This window comes from Telmatherina bonti, assembly GCF_933228915.1.
Source record: "Telmatherina bonti genome assembly, chromosome: 18".
NCBI lineage: Eukaryota > Metazoa > Chordata > Actinopteri > Atheriniformes > Telmatherinidae > Telmatherina > Telmatherina bonti.
The window spans coordinates 25,342,076-25,362,570 of NC_136616.1; the positions used below are offsets into that span (position 1 = coordinate 25,342,076).

Below are 20,495 nucleotides of genomic sequence, written 5' to 3' on the forward strand. Positions count from 1 at the left end.
TTCTAATCATCTTCATGGACATGTGTTCCATCCACTTCTGGTGTGTGAATCTCCGTTATCTCCTGTCTCTGCCATGTCTTTGTGTGATGCTAATTTTAAAATCTTGTATTTAATGTAAACTTATAATCACCACGATGACTGTTGTAAATTGGTAAGTGGCTGAAAGGTTTTTTTTTCCTCTCACACTCAGTGATGCTTTTGATATTTTTTATATCAAAAGCTGCTTAACTTTTGCTTCCAGTTGCTCTTTCACGGCACACATGACGCGTCTCCATGTTTTTACGGTACAGTGCCGTTATCCCCAAACAAGTAAAAACCACAATTCCACCAAAGTTTCATGTTTTCCATCCGTTCTGTTTCCATTTCTGCTCTTATGATGTCTGCTTTTTACTTAACAGAAACAAACCAATGTTTTTTTTTATTTTTTCTCAGCTTTTTTTCTGTCATATATGCTATGATTGCTAGCATTTATTTGTGCTTTTACCGCTACATCCTCTCCCTTTGTGAGCCTTTTTTTTTCAAAGTACATGAAAAGATGCAGTTTTCTCCATGAGATTTGCTGCCACACGTGTGTTGCCTTCCCTTTACAGATCTGTAACATATCACAAAGCTAAGGCTCATCCTTCTCCTCTTCCTCCACCTTCTCTGCTCTTTTGCTAACACCTACGTGTCCTTTCGTCACAACATGTGAAGATGACGTTAACCTTTGTTGTCTGCATTGGCTTTCTTTGCTGCTCATTGACTTGTTCCTGGGACAAATTGAACTCCTCTGCTCACTTCTCTCATTCATTTTGCAACCCCCCTCTTCTTCTCTTCAGCTACTATTGAAGCTATTGAGGCTGACGAAGGTAAATGGGTCTGGCTGCCCTCTTCTGTTGCTTTTCTTGGCAATAGACTGGGGGCTCCGCTGGGTTTTCATCCATCTCGCTGGTGCTTGAATAGAGTGTGTTTGGGTGTTTGGGCTAACAATGTGGCGTAGTATTAACAGAGAAAAAAAAGAAGTAAGTCAGGATATCCTGTGGTCGCACGTTTTAAAGGGGAATGCATTTCATAGCACAGACTTCATGATCACAGAGGTCGAAACTGTGATTCTGAGTGGGTGCAAAGCAAAACCCTTCAGTCCTTTCATAGAAATATGTCAGTATCGGTTCTGTGTATAGTTTTGACAGTATGTCCAGCAGACTGTGGCTGAAGCTGCTTGCTTTATGTTTTAATAAAAACTAATAAATGTTCTTAAACATGCAAAGGCAGTGGTTTCAGCTGAGGATATGCACATTCACACTCACAGTATGGGAAGTTAAACTACATGCATATCATCAGGTGTTCTGGCAGCGGTTGTAAGCCATCAGATACCATAAACTTGTCCTTAAAGCCCCTGAAAACCTGGCTTTTCACCAGAGTATGATTAGTCACAGAGGCAATGGCGATCCAGCTCAGAAAATATGTTCTCAGGGTCTTTAAGACATAAGAGCATTTAAAAATAATTATTCCAATAAATATTCTTTTATATCCGAGTAGAATATATTAACAACTCCAGAAAAAAAGCTTGATATTGCATGGTAAGTTACATTTATAATGATAATTCAGCTTTTCTTCTTTTAAAGGATAATGTGCCGTTTGCACTGCCCTCACGCGATACAGTGAAGTCTTGCTATGAAAGCTTTTAGTGTTTCCTCCCCTTTGAAACAACTGAAGCAGTTGTGCATTGTTGTTGCTGTTGTATTAATAAGCAAATTTCTTTGGAGGTGAATTCGACATGAATGACTCATCCCACACAGGAGTGATCTAAATTGGGTTTTACCTTTAAAAAAAAAAAAAAAAGACAAAAAAAGTGTTGAATCTCCGCCTTCGGCGCAAGAACAACCTCAACTGCGAGCTAAATAGTAGTACGTCAGCTGCTATTTACGTTGAAGTTGTCCGGTACTTCCTCTTTAGGCCTATAGAGGACAGTCCGTTGTAGTGTCGAGACTCTTCTCTGCTTCTCTCTCCATGTGGATTCTCTGTGGCCCTGCTGTGTTGTGTTCGTTCCTCTGAGCTGCTAATAACCTGTGTCTGACCTGTGCTATGCAGCAACACAACTGCTCAACCCATCATGCCCTTCTCTACACTCCACAATTTGTCCTTTAAAACTATGCCCACGCCCCCACATCCCACCCCCTCACCCTCTCATTCTAGTTAAAGGGTCATCTCTTATATAATCACATTATTTATTAGCATCAATACCCTAGTCCTTATGAGAGGTGGAAGCAGCTAAATTGAAAACGTTTCTGGATAAAGTGAAACTTAGTCAAGCTGAAAACTGGAATGATTGATTGTCCTTTTCATTCCTGTATTCACTTGGATTTAGTCTTGTTTTTATTTCATCCATGTCACACCATGACTTCCACCCCTCATATCCTCCAGTGAACTCTATTGCTGCATGCTCCAAGCAGACTAAACAAGTCGTTAGCACCCCAAGTATTCGTAGTGTCTCTGTACGTGAGCTCAGTCCCAACGTGGTTCTCTTTTTGTGGAAGTGAATGTCTCGGTGGACTCCACTCTAGTTGTTTCTTGTGTTTTTTTAACTCCCCTATTTCTTTTTCTTTCACTTTTTCTTCTTCTTTATTGTCTCTGATCATTCTCCTACCCTTTTTTTGTTGTATTTTAAGCTGTGTTGTGATTGGGTGATCTGGTCATTCGGGGTCGTCAGGCGTTTGGAAATGTGCTTTAACATCAGACATGTTGAAGATTTCACCAAATTGCAGTCCAACGACCTCATCAGACGCTCCTGCATTGTAGATGCCATTTCACAGATAATGATTAAACCACAGAACAGTGAAAACCTGTCGACCCTGATGCCAGCAGACCCCCTTTTTATAGATTTAGAGAAATGATTAAATCCTTTAGTGTGTCCAGCTACAGTCTGTTATAACTGAGTTGTTGTTTCATAAAGATGAGTTTTATGTCTCTCATAGCACATTTTCACCTGAAATTAAACTTTAAGATGATCAGTTATGTAAACTAAATGTTGTGTATTCAAAACACATTTTAACACAAGTGGTTGGAGAGTTACTATTGCTTTTATGTTCAGTTAAAACAATAGTTCAGCATTTTAGAAAAATCACTGCATTGCTTCCTCACATACAGTTAGATGAGAGGAATTCATTTTATTTTGTGCACCATTTAAACTTTAAAAGCAGCTGTCTGGATGGTATAAAAAAGATAAACTTACTACAGTAAGTTGTAACTAGTGATTGATAAGCTGTTACCCAAGTGGACATCAGATTTTGTAGGTTTCAGTCAAGCTGAATATAACTTCGAAATGTTTGATATTACGCATTTGAAATATTAGAAGTATTCTTAAACTCTTGAGAAACTCTCACGCTCCATATCTAGAGCTAACCAGGGAGCTAACCAGGCTAAACCGACTATAACTTGCGTAAATGACATAAACTAAAGTGTTAAAACACCAACTTACTAAGGTTCAGCTAAACACATCAATTAGAATATCAAATAAGTACATTTTATTTGTCTAGCACCAGTCAAGATAAAAATGACAAAGTGCTAATTTATATTTTTCAGTTTAGCATTTTAAGCTAACCAGCATTAGCCGAACTTACATTATTTATCTTCTCATTTAACTCTACCCAAGAAAGTAATGTGTGTATTTTTCCAACTATTGAGCTATTGCTGAAAAGCTGCGTATTTAAAGCAGTATCACTCAAGTTATTCATACAAAAGAAACCTTTGCATAATAATAAACGGAGCTGTTGTTCGAGTAGCTAACACAGGCTCTGATGCAGACTTCATGCTAATTTCTTCTTCTATGAACTGAAATCAAACCAAAGAATTTCCTAATCATGTGTGGATGAACGTGAGCAAGTGTGACTCCATTATTTTATTTGTTAACGGCCTCCCTTTTTGAAGTCACCCCTCACTGCTCCCTTTCTTTTCCATTTTTCTCGCGTCTCAACAGCCATCAAAGGCTTCTCACCCCAGCACAAGATCACTAGCTTCGAGGAAGCCAAGGGTCTGGACCGCATCAACGAGAGGATGCCACCGAGGCGAGACGCCCTGCCCTCCGACGCCAGCCTCAACTCTCTCAACAAGGCTCTGTCCTCAGAGACCAACGGCACAGACGCCAAAGGGAGCACCAGCAGCGGCAGCAACATCCAGTGATGGCCAGCGGCAGCAGGCGCCACCTTGGCCGACGGGGCTGCCTGGCCCCCAGCCTCGAAACGGCCTGCCACCACAGAAAAAGGGCAAAGGGTGAAGGAGTGAAATTGTAAAAGGGGGAAGGCAACTATGGCTGAAACTAGGGGGGGGGGGCATCTCACTTGCTAGTCTTTGGTAATGCCTTCATCATATTATTTCATAGTCAAATCTGTTAAGTTATTGTCAGGTCACAATTCTGAATGGTCAGGCCTTAAACGTGGCTGACTGCGCTCCACACCACCGTCTGTCACAGACAACGAGGGAAACAGGGAAGAGAGACCCCAGAAGCCATTGGTTTCCTTAATTTTTCCTTCTTCTTTATTTTTTTAAATTTTGTTTTACTTTTCTTGGAAGACCCTTGCTCATTTACACCGAAATGGAAAGTTGTGTAACTTCTTACTAACTATTGTACGTTTACAAAAATACAGCACTAAAAAGGACAGAACATGAGATAATGTTTTTAACATATAAGGGTGTACAAACTAAATAAGGACTATTTATTGATAACTTTTTTTCTTTTCCTTTTTTTTTTTTTTTGCTACTCTTATGAAATAGCTCTGAAATTAATTAGGCAGTCTTAAAAAGAATGTTGCAATGTTGTCGAAATGCCAAATAATGGAACGTTTTATGGTTTTGTACATATTATGCTTACCTCAGGTTCTTTTGGTGTGTGCTTTGACCTGATTTTTCTGTATAATGGCTAAATAACTTGGTAATGAATACCTATTTTCTTGAGTTTCATAACTGGAATTTACATTTACCTATCTATCATTTGCAAATATGTTTTTTTTTTGTCTGATATTTTTGTTGGGTTTTTTTGGAAGGGGGGGGTGGGGTGGGCGGGTGGGGTAGATTTATTGTGGCTTGCTGGAACTGAGTGTTAATTTTTCTCTTTTTAAGTATTGCGAACAAAGTAAAAATAGAGAAACTATATTGTGTAAAAAAAAAAACAGAAAAAAGAGAGATTACAATAAACTTAAAAGTGTCTGCCTATGCATGTTTTATAAAAAATACAACAAAGGAAATAGAAAATCTGAATACCTTTGGCTGTGGAGGCCTGTTTTGAGATATATTGCGCTTTAGTGAACATATACTGGAAACGTATACCTGCATATTTTCAATTAACACCATGATGCTCTATGCCTTCAACTCCTTTTGTAATTGAAGCATTTAATCATCTAAGATGGATGAGGAAATCCTATTTTTAACCTGCGCTTGTAAGTGCACACAGTCCAATTAAGCATGTTTGACAAATCTTGTGAGATGTGTGGTTACATGTGGAACTCCAAAATGCATGATTAGCTGTTTGTGTCATATAACAGGTGAATCAGTTTTGTTTTGTTTTGTAAATGTGCCACAGAAAGTGTAATTTGATTCCTATTACCTATTATTTGGAACTGCTTTGTATATCAGTTACAGGTTTGATACTGCTCAATACTTTAAGATGAAATGGAAGAAAAGAATATATACTTAGATCTTTTTTAAGAACTGCTTTAAGTGCCCAAGTAATTCACTACACGACATGAAGCCTTGCTTTTTGTAATTTAACTTCAAAACTGTTGGCAGATGAGGCATGCACTTGCAACTATGAGAAGTATTTTATATAACTGTTCAATAAAAATGTGCATGAATTTCAACTTGAGATGACGCTGCGTGTCCTGTTTGTGTGTGACCCGAGCTGGTGTGGAGTCACCCGCCAGCACGGGAGGGAGGGGGCAGCCATGTTAGTAGGCACGCTTGTGTTTTCCAGCAAGATTCCAGGAAACGTGGTTTCCATTGTCCATAATTCAAAACCGCAAGGAAACCAAAAACGTCAACAACAGAGACCATAGAGTCACAATCTTGTGTTTACACAAAGCAGGATAAATGCCTGGAAGGAGTTTTATTAAAAAAAAAACAAAAAAAAACAATATCTATCCCTCTTTTCTCATGTCTGTGTTGACTTGGTTTCTGTTATGTACATCTCTTCTCAGCTAAACAATCAGTCATTGACTGCTCACCGTGTTGATAGGGAAATTCTCACTTGGCCATTTTTCAACAAAGGTGTTTCCTCTTAATCAACCTTGGAGACGACTTTGATTAAACTGAGATTCCCGAGCCAAGACCGCTGAAGCGTACCTGCGTGTGTGGGTACGTGTGGAAGAACTTGTTTTCCACAGCTCCTGTCAAGCCATAATGATAAAGGCTAATTTGCAACAACATTTTCCTCATAAATACTTTGAGATATAGCCTGGGATAAATTCATGCTACAGTTTTACCAAATAAGGGTGCGTTTTTTTTTTGTTGTAGTGTCTTACTTTGGTTTCCTCAAAAGCAGACAAATATGGCTCAAATTAAAGGAAGTCAGGTCTTTCATCCTGTTTGTTTGGTTTTTTTTTTTTTTTTTGTTTGGGGCTTTTTTGGGATGGGGGCAAAAAAAGGGGAGTTTTTTTTTTTTGTTGTTTTTTTTTTTAAGTAAGTTTACGTATTGTAGGGGTAACAATGAAGCCAAATTTCAGAGTGAGAAACATCTTGCTCTCATGTTCACAAAAAATCATGAAGTCTTTAAAATAAAGCTGAATATTTTCTTTTCTTCAGAATTATAGTGTAACATTTCCATATTTCATGTTTCAGACTCTTCTATAAACAATGTCTTTCTTTTTTCCGGACAGTTGTGCCTGAAAAACTGCAGGAATTAGTTGCACAGAACCCACCATGCAATGCAGAAAACTTTACGTAAAAACAGAAGGAAAACTTCATTGTTTTGGCTAGATTCATAAAGTGCATGCTGTTATTTTTTTCTTCATCGATCTCAGTCTTTAAATTGTGCACATGCATGAGCCTGGTTTTCACTTCCAGTTGAAATCACAAGCCTACTCATTCATTTGCATTCAAATGTGCTGTTTGCAGCTAAACTTATAGGCGTACATAACAAACAGCAGTTTCAAACAGCAAATTTATCAAATGTAAAATTGTGACAGCGAGGTGGAGAAATTATAATAAGAAGAGGCTCGAGGCTCAAGGCAGATTCTTTCCTCTATCGTCATTAAGTGACTTTACATTTATGTACAAGCATAGAAATACGGATATTCTGATGTAAAATGAAAGTCAAACACCTCCAATTTTCCACCATATTTGTGTTAAAGTTGGAGTCAGGGAAAAGCTTGGGAAGTTTCAGTATCTAATATATGGTTTGCATGAGGAGCTTATGTGAAAATGTGCAGAAAATCTAACATCCAAGGAGCTATGTTTGTGTGCACTTGGAGACTGCAGAGCTGTGAGAGTTTGTGTTGGTCGTGTATTTCTGTAAACATGAGAGCAAATAGCAACACAACTGATGCAAGACAGCACTGGGGCGTGACATGAGGCCTGCTTTATTTGCAATAGATTAACTTCTAGTCTGCATATTAAGTGGATGGTCAGTGGTTATGATGACAAAGATCAAGCGCAGTATGTTGGAATCAGCTCATGTGCAGCCCAAAGCAGCATATGAGCTGAATTTTGATTAGTGCCAGAAAAACAGAACCATGCCTTTAACATTTGATTTCTTCTCATTCATTAAGCTCCTCCAACTCTTATAAAGACTGAAAAATCACCCCACATAGTTTAGACCCTAATGTTCACATACAAACACCCTTTTAGTGGTTGTGTTAATAAATAATTTGATTGCTAAAAGTGATTGATGGCATCTGTGTGCATGGAGCTGTTGTTAGCATATCATCTTCTGTCGAATATGGAAAAAAATACAAGAGTATAAATGTCACATTTCTTCTCTGTTCTGCCTACAATTTACCAGATACAAAGTTCCTGCATATTCAGAGGAAGCTCATCTTAATTTACTTCAAAATATGTCTTGTTTCACTCTTTTTAAGTAGTTAAAATCATACTGGAGTCATCTTCTAACGACACCAGAGCAAGCATCCTCATGCATGGCTATTATACATGGCAGAAGGCATTTGTGGGGAACACAGTTACACTAAAACATAATGGGTTTAAGGAAACTTTGTTCTGTTATGGGGTTGCCTGCCTTGTTTTCTGTGTTTAGCTTAAGTTCATCTTAAGTTTTCAGGTTAATGCCCTGCCCTGTTCTGGTTTTCTCATACCATCACCCTTTATTTGTCAAATAAATCCTCCAAGTTCACATTAGTTCAGTGCCGGATCCTACGTTGATGTCACTGCTACTTTTTGACATCAGCGCCGTTTTGTTTTCCTTTGTGCCTGTGTTATTGTATTTTCATGTTTTGGTTTCCCGCTTCCTACTCGACTGCCTCCAGCCCTTCAGCCCTGTGCGTGGCTCCTTCTTACCATGGAGGATAAATACATTGTGAGATGTAACAAAAGGAAGAAAAAAAACCCAGAAAATTCTAATGAAGAGTTTTAGTTCAGAACATTAAATCTTCTTTGTGTTTATCATTCATTTCCACTTCAGATCCCATGATGACTGCTCTGAGAATGTGTTTGTGGTGTTCTCAGGAACATGATGCATGCACATGTTCACCACCCATGGTCTTTGCATGAAGGTGTGTGTAAAATCCAACATTTATAAATGTAACTTGAATATTTTTAGAAAATAAAACAGACAAATACAACAAAAATCAGATTTTGCTTTCTCTCCTCTGTATTGCAAAAAAGAAATTTAATCTATTTTCAAATAAGTCTGAAACAGTTTAACCCCCCCCCAAAAAAAAAACTTGAAATGCTTCATAAAGTAGCCATCTGCACTGTCTGTTATTAAATCTTAGAAATAAAAAAAAGAGTGTTTCAGGTAGCGGAGAGTTTTTTCTTCACACTTTCTGAAGACATTGTTTCAGAAACAGTGAAGAATAGTGAGACGTCATGGCTGGTATTTGTGCAGCTCCCTTGGGCTGTCAACTGTTTATCATCGGTTCCAGCTCCTATTGGGAAAAACAAGCCGCCACTATATGATTGTATCTCTTTGTTTTCGCTTGCTTTGCTGATGCATGCATTACAATTAATCTAAAACGAGTGGAAGTGTGTTTTTATTAACTTCTTCCACAGAGCATGACATGTTTATCTTTACATAATTGCTTACATCACTAATGAAATGGCTTTTTACTCTGTCTCCTCCCACACGCCATGTGTTGTCAGAGCAGGAAAAAATAAGTGATGGGAGTTGCCTTGAACACATTATTCCAAGCTGAGATTGTTGTTAAACGAACTCAGGTTTGCACCAAGTGGGCTGCCTCGTGTTAGGTCTCTGCATCCACCCACTTTGCATCAGGAAGGGAAGCCAGTGTATTTCCTACCCTTCTTTATCTGAAAGGAAGTGCGAAAATAAGCATCAGTGGTGGAGCGCCCAAGCTTGGACACCTTTTACACTGACCGCTCAGCTCAAGTCTGTGAGAGAAGTCGGAGAGTCCCGGCCACAACATCACCATGAAGTCTGTCAAGGTTCTTGTCTTCCTGCTGCTGGCGCCTCTACATGTCTCCACAGGTGGGATATAAGCTCTTTTTTTTTTAACTCTTAAAAAGAGTTTTAAAAAAAATTTTTTAAAAAGTTGCAGACAAAGAGTTTCAGCTTGTCTGAAAAAGAAAACTAAATCTAAATCTGTCTTTTTTTCTGTTATTGGAATGAAATTTGGTATTTTTTTCGCTGTGCTGCAACTGATTGGAGAAGTTTTGTCCTTTTTTTTTCAGTGGAATTGAGTCTTGTTTCGGTTTGCACACTGATAAAGATCTCACTGATGTTTAAAAGAGACTCACACTTTGAACATTGCCTTTGATACGTCCTCCAGAGGGAGTATTTCCGCCCATCCAGCCTGAGAGAAGCTCTTTAAGTGTGCATGTATATGTGCACACACACGTATGCTTTTGCTTTCATTTGTCCTCAAATATTCCTGCCAATATTATGTATTTTTAAGATTTTATCTTTTGCCACATTAAATAAAACCTATCACATATAAAGTAATGATGAATGCAAGATACCAGTGCAGGTCAGATGGATGACTTGAAGGCAAAGCCTCGCTTCTTGTTTAAATAAAGGACAAATACACGGGCCTCTGATATGTTTGTTTTTCCCCTCAAAAGAACTATTAACTATTCCTGTGTTGGGCTGATAGGTGATCTAACAGCAGATAGCCAGTGGGAAACAGACTGCGCCCTCTCTCACAGAGACAACTGATTATTGTCCTGAGACTAAAAGGTCCCCGATGGCAACAAATCGACTTCCAGGAGTAAACATCTTGAGGAAACACCCCTGCCAAAGTCATGTGATTAGACTGTGGGAGATGCCAACAATGTGTCACATTGGCCTTCAAGACTTGGGCAGTTTTTAGAGTCACGCCTTTAGCAAAAAAGAGGAACTCGCAGACTTTGGAGATTTGTTTCGGGTGTCGGTAGCTTGATGTGGACTAAACACTGGTGACTTTACTTGGGCGTGTCTAAACTGACTTAAAGGATATGGTCCAAAATACCCACAACTTGACTTTTCTATGACTCATAGACCCTTTCATCTGCTTCTCTGCTGTGAAATACACTGAATGAAATCAGACAGCGGTGAAGACAGGAAGCCTGACGTAGGGCACGGGGACAACAATCCCATGTCTGTAACAGGATGCAGCTTCACACTTGGAACAGAGGATGTCCAACTCAACACAGCACAACCTCCACTTCTTTCTTGACTTTTTGACAACAGCCTGACACTTGGAGCAAAAGGGTCTTTGTCTCAGACAGAGACCTTTAAAGCTGTGCCAAACAGGAATTCTGCAAATCTGAATCTGTCTGAGGAAATGTCGGCCAAGCCACATCTTGTCTTATGCTTCATTCATTTCCACAATCCGTGCCGGAGATTTTGTGGCTGATATCGGCATGCAGATATTAACGGCTGATATTAACATTAAAATTCAATATTGGACACAACCGTCGTATTGTTTTTTAATGACACAACATTCACATATTGTGTATCAAACTCTTCAGTTTCATCATCTCTAACTGAAAATGACAAAACATGATAGATAACTTGTATAGTTTTCCAGATATTTTTAGTTTGTCTAGCACAACTCACTCCAAAAATATCAGTTGGACATATATATCATATAAAACACCAGTATCAAACACCCCTAGTGACCGCAAATATAGTGTTTTTTTATAAAAAAAAAAAGTATGTTCATCAAAGACGGCTGTGCTACATCTCTGGCATGTATAAAGGCCCTCTAAACATGCTGAGACTAAAATTTATATGCTATCTGAAAAAAATGGAGACTTTGTGCTTTCATCATGATTATATGATGTAGCATCCCAGAAACTTAACTTCAATGAAAATTGAGAAGCACTTTGTTTTTCTTTACAAGATGTCATCTTCAGCAGCTCGGCAACTGTAAAAACAAAATGAAAAATCAATGCAATGTGTGAGTGTGGTTTCTGAGTGGATTATCCATTTCCAAGCTTCCTGCTATGCTAGCTAGCAAGCTTAAAATAGTGGTATTGATCTTTCCCTTCAACCTTCCCAAGGGCAATTGACAAAACTAAACAAACAGGAAGAATGACTGCAGAGCTCAGGTTCAGGTCCCTTCTGATGCTACTTCTACAGATGTCATTGAAGTATTTACATGTTGGTGCATCATGTTCCTACATTGCAGCAGAAACGACAGTAATCCCAGCAGCTTCAACACAATCCCCGACTAAAGCACCTACAACATTACCAGCAACACCAACAGCATTGAGATCCGTGTCGACTACGGTGACTCCTGATGTCAGAAGCACAACTTCAGTCACCAGTAAGTTAACGTCCAACTTTTTTTTTTTTTCTTTTATGCTGCTCTGCAATGTTCGGTTTTCTCTTTGGAATAATGCATGTCACATGTCCATGTGCAAAAACTGATCCAGGACAACTCCTTCAACATTTTCCTTCTCAATGAGGACTGTGGGAATACATGGACACAGTATCCAGCTAACATGGGATGAGAATGACCTTTGTGCAGAAAAAAAGATGACAGTACATCGACTGAAGAATTGAAACCTGTTCATTGACTAGATTTCTTTGTCTTTCTAGATCAAACTGAACATACAACCTCACCTGTGAAAACTGCTCAACCTGAATCCCCAACAACACCCTCAACTGTGAAGACTTCACCACCACTTTCCCAGAAGCCCAATGAAAGTTAGACTTTCTATTAACCTTATTGTTCCATTTAATTACTTCACAAAACTTTGCATCCAGCTGGATTTATGCTTAGACATGGAGATGATGTCAAAGAAAACTTGAATTAATTCTATCTGACTGAGAAACAATGTGTATAATCACTATTGTTATGCTGCAATTTCCTTCTGAAATCAAACTGATCTACTTCATCCAATCAGAGTTCAAAATTACAATGCCGTCAGCCATGTATTAGGATCTTGGAAGAGTTAATGGGCAAATATGCATTAGATATATATATATATATATATATATATATATAATTTTTTTTTTTTCATTTTTTTTTTTTTCTGTTTAGCTGTGGCAAGCACTGCTGCTTCTCCGCAAGGAAACGATACTCTGCTACAAAATTCCCAAGGTGAGACGTGGTTTTCTTTAAAGAGCTTAGTATGTACAGTTACAGGAAAAAAAATCACACTACCTTTGTTTACCAAACGTGCATGTTCATGATACATTTCTAATGCCTGGTACAACTAAATGTACATATGTTTGGAAAACGAGGGTGGTCTATTTGTTTCTGTGACTGGATGTCCTAAATCTTCTTCTATTTTGTTGCCAATGATTGTTAATATGAGTAAGTTGTTGTTGCCATGGTTCAGTTTGCATGTGCGCTTCTTCAAGGGAGGTTAGTGAAATACAGGCAATATGACAAAGGCTTTTTTTTTGGGGGGGGGCGTTATTCTTCAGCTAAAGGATCTGTACATTTTCAAATGGCACAAAATAGATCAGACTCAATCCAAAGGCCTGGGTGGCTCATATAGCGGGGAGTGTGTGACTATTTACACATCTTACTCCAACATCTGCAAAGCACATTATTGTGCCAAACCAATGTCAGATGATTTATTAGCTTTATATGTTTTTTTTTTTGTTGTTGTTGTTATTTGGTTTTTTTAATGACAGCAATATATTATTTACCTGCAGGTGCATCTACTTCTACCCAAGGTACTGTAGGTTTTTCCATGCATTATTTTTGTCTTGTTTTCTGATTGGCTTGTCGTGTTTTTGTGGTGTCAACTGAGTAACATATTTTGGTATGATAGCATCAGTGAACCCGGGACCGCCAAAAGAGACCAATGAAAAAAGTAATGAAACATCTTCGTCTAAAGCTGCTGGTAAGTAATACTGAACAACCCAATCTTGTTGATAAGTGGTAAGACAGAAGCTTTTCAGTTGATTTATTCTAATTGGTGAATATATTAATCAATGGCATGGTTTGTTTGTTTGTGGGTTTGATTTAGCTTATCTGCAGAGTAAAAAAAATGTATTATCAGCTAAATGTAACTCAGTGTTTTTTTTAGAAGAGGTATATGAATGTTTAGGCAGAAGAAACTAGATTTATCCAACAGTGTTGAAATCTGACAAGACTTTTATAACCAAACCACTATCATGACTGTGTGTCCATTTATGGTCAAATGCTCCAGGCAGAGTACCCGCAACTATTCATTCATTCATTCATTCATTCATTATCCTAACCAATTAGTCCGATTATGGGTCGCGGGGCACCCCCAACTAGCTTATGCATTATCCACTGCAACCATTTAAAACTTGATGTTTTTGTGCAGAAATAAAAGAGTTTATAGATAATAGATAAATAGATCATAAACATGCTAAATAAACCCAGGTGTTGCTTCCTGGGATGCTAGCTGTCAGATGTTCAGATTCGGTCCTAGTGAGTGGTAAATGCTCCCCACCATCCACTTAGACAAGTGAGCAAACAAGCAGCCATGAACTGGCCTCAGTGTCACTTCCTGCCTGCTCAGCCGGCGAAGCCCCAGCCGACCTCTCCTCACAGCTTGTACAAGCGCCTGAGTTCATGCTGAGCGATCTGGGCAGTGTCAAGGCAGCTAAGGCAACTAACAGTTTGGATTGATACATTTCTTCACTGAGCAATGAGAATATAAAAACTTAACACAAAATGTGGCAGAATTTGTGTTTGGCGGATTCTTGTCACCTTCAATAATCCTAATTTGTCTTATGATATGGTTTTGAAGTTTCGGTCTTGTTCTCTGAGAAGATCTGGCTCCTACAGCTTCAACATGGCTCTTCATTTAGTATCACGCAGAACTTCTATTTTACCTTGATTTAGCCACTATGGATGCTTCATATATTAGTAAACATTTTTAAATGAATTAATTTATTACAAGCCTTTATTTTTATTTCTTTTTCTTTTGTTCAAAACAACATTGACTATTTAATAAAAAATCAAACCTTCAAATGAAAAATTGAACATAAAACCACACCAAACTAATCAATTAAAGGCCAAAATCTTAATGAACGAGTATCAATCTTAGATAAATTATAACTTCATGTTACAGCAATTTTTTAAATGCAGAAACTGTGTCTGTCACTGTGTAGCTGGCCTTTACCACTTCGCTCCATGTCTTCCCCCTTCTTTCTTTTACATAATGATATGAGCCTAGACATTCCTTAATTGTGATTGGCTGCATTGTGACCAATCAAAATAAAGCCCCGCCTCTTCTGAAGATTTTCTTTCATTCAGTATGAAGCAATAATTCTATAAATTTACTATTAGTGCAGTATAAAGTGATGCTCTGCTGATTCAAAGCCTGAATCCTCACATTTAGTATCAATGTTAATATTGTTTTATTTTAATTAATTCATCTTAATTAAAGTCATGAAGCCGCACATAAAAACATATCCTACTGGCATATTAACAAATTCTTACTTAAACAGACATCTACAACTGGCATTGCTCCGCCATTTGTTTTGACATAATGTCAGAAATATGGGAGATATTGATAACTCTGTTCTCCATTTGTTCCCACAGACAAAAGGCTCTGGTGGCTTATGCTGCTTGGAGTTGTAGTCCTAGCTGGGATCGCCATTTACTGCAAATTCAACAGCAAGAAAGTCCACAATCACACAGGTACACAAGTACATGCATACCACTACTTGCAGATAGTTTTAACCTCTGCAAACCCAAGATGCTTTTTTGGAATATTTTTACTACTGGATCAGCTTAAGGTGTCATTAGATGTTTCATTCCTCAACTTAACTCAGCTGATGTCTCCATTTTTTCTTTTTGTTTGTTTGTTTTTCATTGAACAGAAACCATTGATACTGGGACTGAGAAGTAAGTTAGCTCGATAAATTAAATATGTTTTAATTGCGAGCGAACCAGAGAAGCATTCAAGCTCTTGTCTCCACAGCGCATCTTTCCAGAACAGGCCCGAAAGCTCCAAAGATGGTGTCATGCTCCTCGGAGTCAAGTCATCAGGTGGAGAAGAAAATGGTGAGCTGCCTTCCCTTCTGTTTCCTGTGACAGTTCCTCCTGTTTATACATTCTTCCATCATTTGGTTTAAGCTGTTACTCCAGACACAAACTTGCAATTACTCCAGGGAAGTGGCAGGCTTTTAATATCTCATTGTACTGTATGAGCTTTTGGGGGGCTTTGCTGGGCAGCCGAAGGTGTTTCCTGTGATTTCTCGTTCCCACCCTAAAACAAGCAGCAGGGCTTGAAAGATAGGGACTTCCTAACATAAACATGAATTATTTTGGACAGCAGCTATTGTGCAGCCACTAAATGTCAGCATGGCCCAGACGCTGGACGCACGTGTGAATGCACATGCACAGCAGGCTGTACGCACACCCCCTCACTCAACCGATCAAATAATGAAAATTATTTAACCTGTTCTACCTTTCCTCCGTACCACATTATGGCCCGGAAGCATTAGCTGCGATCCGCACAGGGAAATGGAGTCATGCTTTAGGAATTTTCTGGGGAAGAACGTGTTTATGTTGGGACAGACTTGTGGACTGCAACCCCTGAAACCTCCAAAAAACACCATAAATCAAGAGTCTTTTTCTTCCTGATTGTTTTTGATGTGATGTGTGTTTCAGCTGCGGCGAGATAAAGAATAAGAAAAAGGAAGCGCAGAAACTTCAGAATGGACGAGTGGAAGTATGGAAAGTGTCGTCCACAGGCGGCCAGTCTGGAGGAAGTGAGATTTTGGGCTATTTCTTATTTGGTGAAAGATTTGGTGAAGCGGGGCCACTTTCAGGCCAATTTCTGGAAAGCAAAGCAAATTTATCAAGTGGAAAGTGTGACGCAGAAAAAGCAAATGCATTCTTTACATCACAGACAACAACGCTCTAACTCTGCCTGCATGTGGAATATTAAGAACTAAAGTACCTTTTATTATCTGTACAACTTTTATTCTGTCAAACATGTTGCTACTTTGCTAATGTCTTTTAACTGTGTGTGTTGGCCCACAAACCTGTTTCCTGTAAAGTGCACCGACCTCAGACCTGTAACGTATGATGCAATGAATCATTTCATTCCTGTAATTGTCTTTCCTTGGTTGTGTTGCTATCCATCATTTATCTAAGTTGAGTTATTTCACAGTTTCTGTTTATTTTCTTTTTTTTTTTTTATTCTTGATGTCATTCAGATTCACACAAAGCTTCTTTGGAAAACCAAGCTCTTTATAAGTGGAGATTGTTTTCTGCTGGAATAAAAGGGATGTCTTCAAAAAGCAATCATGCAGGAATTTTGTTTGTACATTTTGTTGTGTGAAGAATTTGTAATTGAGTAAATAAAATCTTACACATAGTCAGATGAATGTAATTACTGCAAAGCCACTGGAACTGCTTTGTGATTTAGGACTGGGATTGGTTACTATCAACCTCAATTTTACCAATAAACCACTTGAAAATGTCTCTGTTTTGTAGCTTCACATCATCCATTTTGATCTGATGTTTGTTCTTAAATTGTTTTATAGTCTAAACACTTTTCAGAAGTAAAATAATAGAAGAACAGTTATAGTTTATATCATTACATTGCCATGGACAAGTAATATGTGTACCATCACAGATCCTATTAGTAAAGCCCTTTGAATCCCTAAAAACATTATAAAACTACAATTAAACATTCTAATATTATTCGTGTAAAAACAGCTTATAAAACTTGTATAAATTATTCTGCCAGCTTCAGGGGAAAATGTCCCTCGTTTTTCTTCTCAGAGTTTATTAATATGTATTAGTCCGTGATTCACCACCAGGGGGCGCAGCCAGTCTTCAGAAAATCCTGAGGTTTTAACAGAGAAGTGTGGTAAACAGCAGTCAGTCTAAACATCTTCACACCATACACATATGCACAACTAATAAGTCAGGATGTCACTATTAAATATATGTATGAATATAAATAGTAAAAATTGAAGTGGAATGACCATTAAGTTTTTTGTATTTCCTATAATTATTGTTATTTTATCACGTTACAATTATCTATCTATCTTTCTATCTATCTATCTATCTATCTATCTATCTATCTATCTATCTATCTATCTATCTATCTATCTATCTATGTCTGTCTGTCTGTCTGTCTGTCTGTCTGTCTGTCTGTCTGTCTGTCTGTCTGTCTGTCTGTCTGTTTGTCCGTTTGATCCTTAGCTGACTACTTCACTGTTCCACTTTAAGCTGACTGTATTTGTCTCAAACTCTAAAAGAGAAAAAAAAAGACAAATTTATAGAATTATTATAATTTAGTTTCAGTTAAAGAAATATAATTTTTTTCTTTATTTTAAATATACTTTTCTGCGTGTTTTATTTACAAGGCAACAGTTTTGATCAAAGGCAACAGATAACATCAGAAAAGCTTTTAATTTGACTTTCACTTTGTAACTCATCTTTGGAATATCCCACGATAGCAATATTTAATTATAATATTTAGTTTGTTATGCATCAATGCACCTATTTTGGTTTGACAACTGTCTTGTTTCAAGGGCATGAAATTATTATGAATGCTCTGTTTTTTGTTGATCTTTTGCTTAGTGCAGCTTGAGTTATCCATCTCAAGCACACCACAAATTTCTTAAGCTAAGTTTGTGTTAAAGCAAATGTAGCATTGGGTGGAATAAAGGCCAGAATCAATGTTAATGTGTGAATCCTCTCTCAAGGACAGAAATAACTGAAGAAGTGTGTCAGACAAGAAAAATCACATCCAAAATCTCAGAATTGATATGAATAAACTGTAGGCTAAGGGTCAAACCTCCTCTCCTTTGACACATGCATCTGACCACCATGTGAATGAACTCCTGCACATGTAACCAGCTGTCTTGTAGGAGTGAAATGCAACTCAGCAAAAAAGCTCAACGGGCGGCACGTTTCACTGGAAGTAGTGTTGCAAGCCTGACATACCAAGCATCTTTACAGGGTTGAAAGGAGGTTCATCTGAACTGTGATGGATTAGTATCCTGAAACTCAACACGCCTCATTTCTGCCTTATTCAGGGACAGAAGAGTTGGAGCCAATTAACAAGCAGACTTTGCTCAACTTGCCGCATGAAGTAAAGGTCAACAGCAGACGTGATTGCATCACAGTTACAAAATTATGTGTTTAATACGCGAAGTACAATGTAGAGGATGTTGTTACCAAGTTCAGCACAGAAGGAACAGAGAGAGAACTATTCACAGAAAGTCAAGACAAGGCCACCGAATGAAACACTGACAAAATGATATCCTGAGCTTTGTTTCTCTCACAAGGAGTCATTCTTCTTGTTTATCAGTTTAAAAGCTTACTTCCTCTTATGGGAACAGCTGCAACATGAACCATTAAAAAAAACTGTAACCTTATAAAATCCTCTTCATTATTTCGTTATTTTCATGCTGTAAGCGATGAAGAATGGTTGATTCAAACATTGCAGAACTCTGTCATCTTTCATTTTAAAACTTAGGGAACAAGAAATTTAAATGTGACCTCTCCTGAATGGCGCAAAGTGCATTATTGTATGGGTCTGCATCTGATGCTGCAGCATCATCATTCTTCATTTACACCCAGACTGTATGATGTCGTTTCACTGTGTAAAGATAAGAACTGAGCTGTCATGTTTTTGCCACCCTGATCTCCTGGCGCTCATCATTGATTACTCGATCCACCTGCTGGCTTCCTAATTGCCTCTGCTACTTCATTCAGTTCACCTGGTTTCCTTTTCTCTCACTGCCTACTTAAGCTCCCTCCAATCCCTCCTTTTCTGCCAGATAATAATCAGACCTATGTCTAGTTTTGTTCCAGCGTTCTACGGATTGATCCTCAGTTGCCGACCTTCTGCTTTATGCCCCTGGATTACCCTCCTTGCCTTGCCCTCGACGGACACCGCAACTTTTTGGATCTTCTGGTTACCGACCCTGCCTGTCTTTGGATCTCTGAGCCTTGTCTTTGCCTGGACGACTATTTTGCCATCCTGTTTACCTCCCAGCTGTTGCCTGGTTTCTTCTGCAGACCATTCCCCCGGACTGATCTTCTGTTCATACTCCTCCACCAATAAACTGGTTATTTGTCCAGAACTCCCTGTGTGTGGCTGTATTAAGAATCCTCAGGGTAACTCATTACATGAGCATTGTAGGAACAAACTCAAGACACCCTATCTACAATCAAAGATTTTTATCACTTGTTCTTTATATTAATTATTTCAGTAGATTTCACTTTCCTGGATACAAATATTCAAAACATATTGAAACCAAATTAGTTTAATGACATCATTTTGATATAACCTAACTAGATGACCTGACTTATGATGAAATCTGCTCCTGCCTGTGAAGTTTTTATTTCACTGCTGACAGCAGCAGCTGAATTTAACCAGCATAAATATAGGTCAAAACCTCAGTAAAACCCTCTCATAATGACCGTTGTTGCTAAGGACTTTTATTCTGTGATCCCTCTGAGATATGGTCTAGGTGCATCTTTTTTCATTCCCATGTATGCATGCAAAGATTCAATATTGATATGAATTTATATTTCAGAAGACTTGCTTAACTTCATGTCCCACCGATGTGTATCTTAAGGACTGAAACAAGTGCTTGAATTTGCGTAGAATTTGCAATTTTTTTCATTAAGATACCACATTGTACACGTGTATGTACAGTACACTAGCTGAAGGATGTGACTTCTTTTTCCTAAGGCGTATCTAGTTATGCCCGTGTGACTGTGGTAAAGCAGTTTCCAACACAGCCACTGGAATCCATCACCCTTTAGCCAGAGGCACTGCTTGAGGCCAAAGGGTTGGATCCAATTACTGCAAGAAAATCTAGGTTGAGACTGTGTGTGATGAGAGATAAACCGCTGATGAGTTGAACAACTGTGGTCAGTGTTTTACCTGCCATATGTACACATACGGGTGCACACATAAGCCACACATTTTTTGGAACA

At 38.4% G+C, this 20,495-nt stretch overlaps 2 protein-coding genes across 4 annotated transcripts in view; both read left to right on the forward strand.

The window, feature by feature from the left end:
* Positions 1–5,002, forward strand: part of LOC306769148 (protein phosphatase 3 catalytic subunit alpha) — a 70,524-nt gene extending 65,522 nt beyond the window's left edge. For both annotated transcript variants that reach the window (XM_079257705.1, XM_079257706.1), the window contains one exon: positions 3,956–5,002. In XM_079257705.1, coding sequence (XP_079113831.1) covers positions 3,956–4,158 — 203 coding nt within the window. In that variant the 3' untranslated portion in view covers positions 4,159–5,002. The remainder of the gene's footprint in view (positions 1–3,955) is intronic.
* A 4,408-nt stretch (positions 5,003–9,410) lies between these two features.
* On the forward strand, positions 9,411–16,992 carry LOC306769547 (uncharacterized protein). Of its 2 annotated transcripts, none has more exons than XM_079258204.1 (10): positions 9,411–9,628; positions 11,772–11,909; positions 12,185–12,292; positions 12,630–12,689; positions 13,253–13,273; positions 13,372–13,443; positions 15,120–15,218; positions 15,401–15,425; positions 15,502–15,584; positions 16,194–16,992. In XM_079258204.1, exons 1-10 carry the CDS (start codon positions 9,571–9,573, stop codon positions 16,205–16,207), a joined length of 678 nt encoding a protein of 225 aa, XP_079114330.1. In that variant the 5' UTR covers positions 9,411–9,570; the 3' UTR covers positions 16,208–16,992. The 2 variants fall into 2 exon arrangements, with proteins under 2 accessions (XP_079114330.1, XP_079114331.1); XM_079258205.1 differs by having other exon boundaries at positions 11,775–11,909.
* Positions 16,993–20,495: the final 3,503 nt, after the last annotated feature.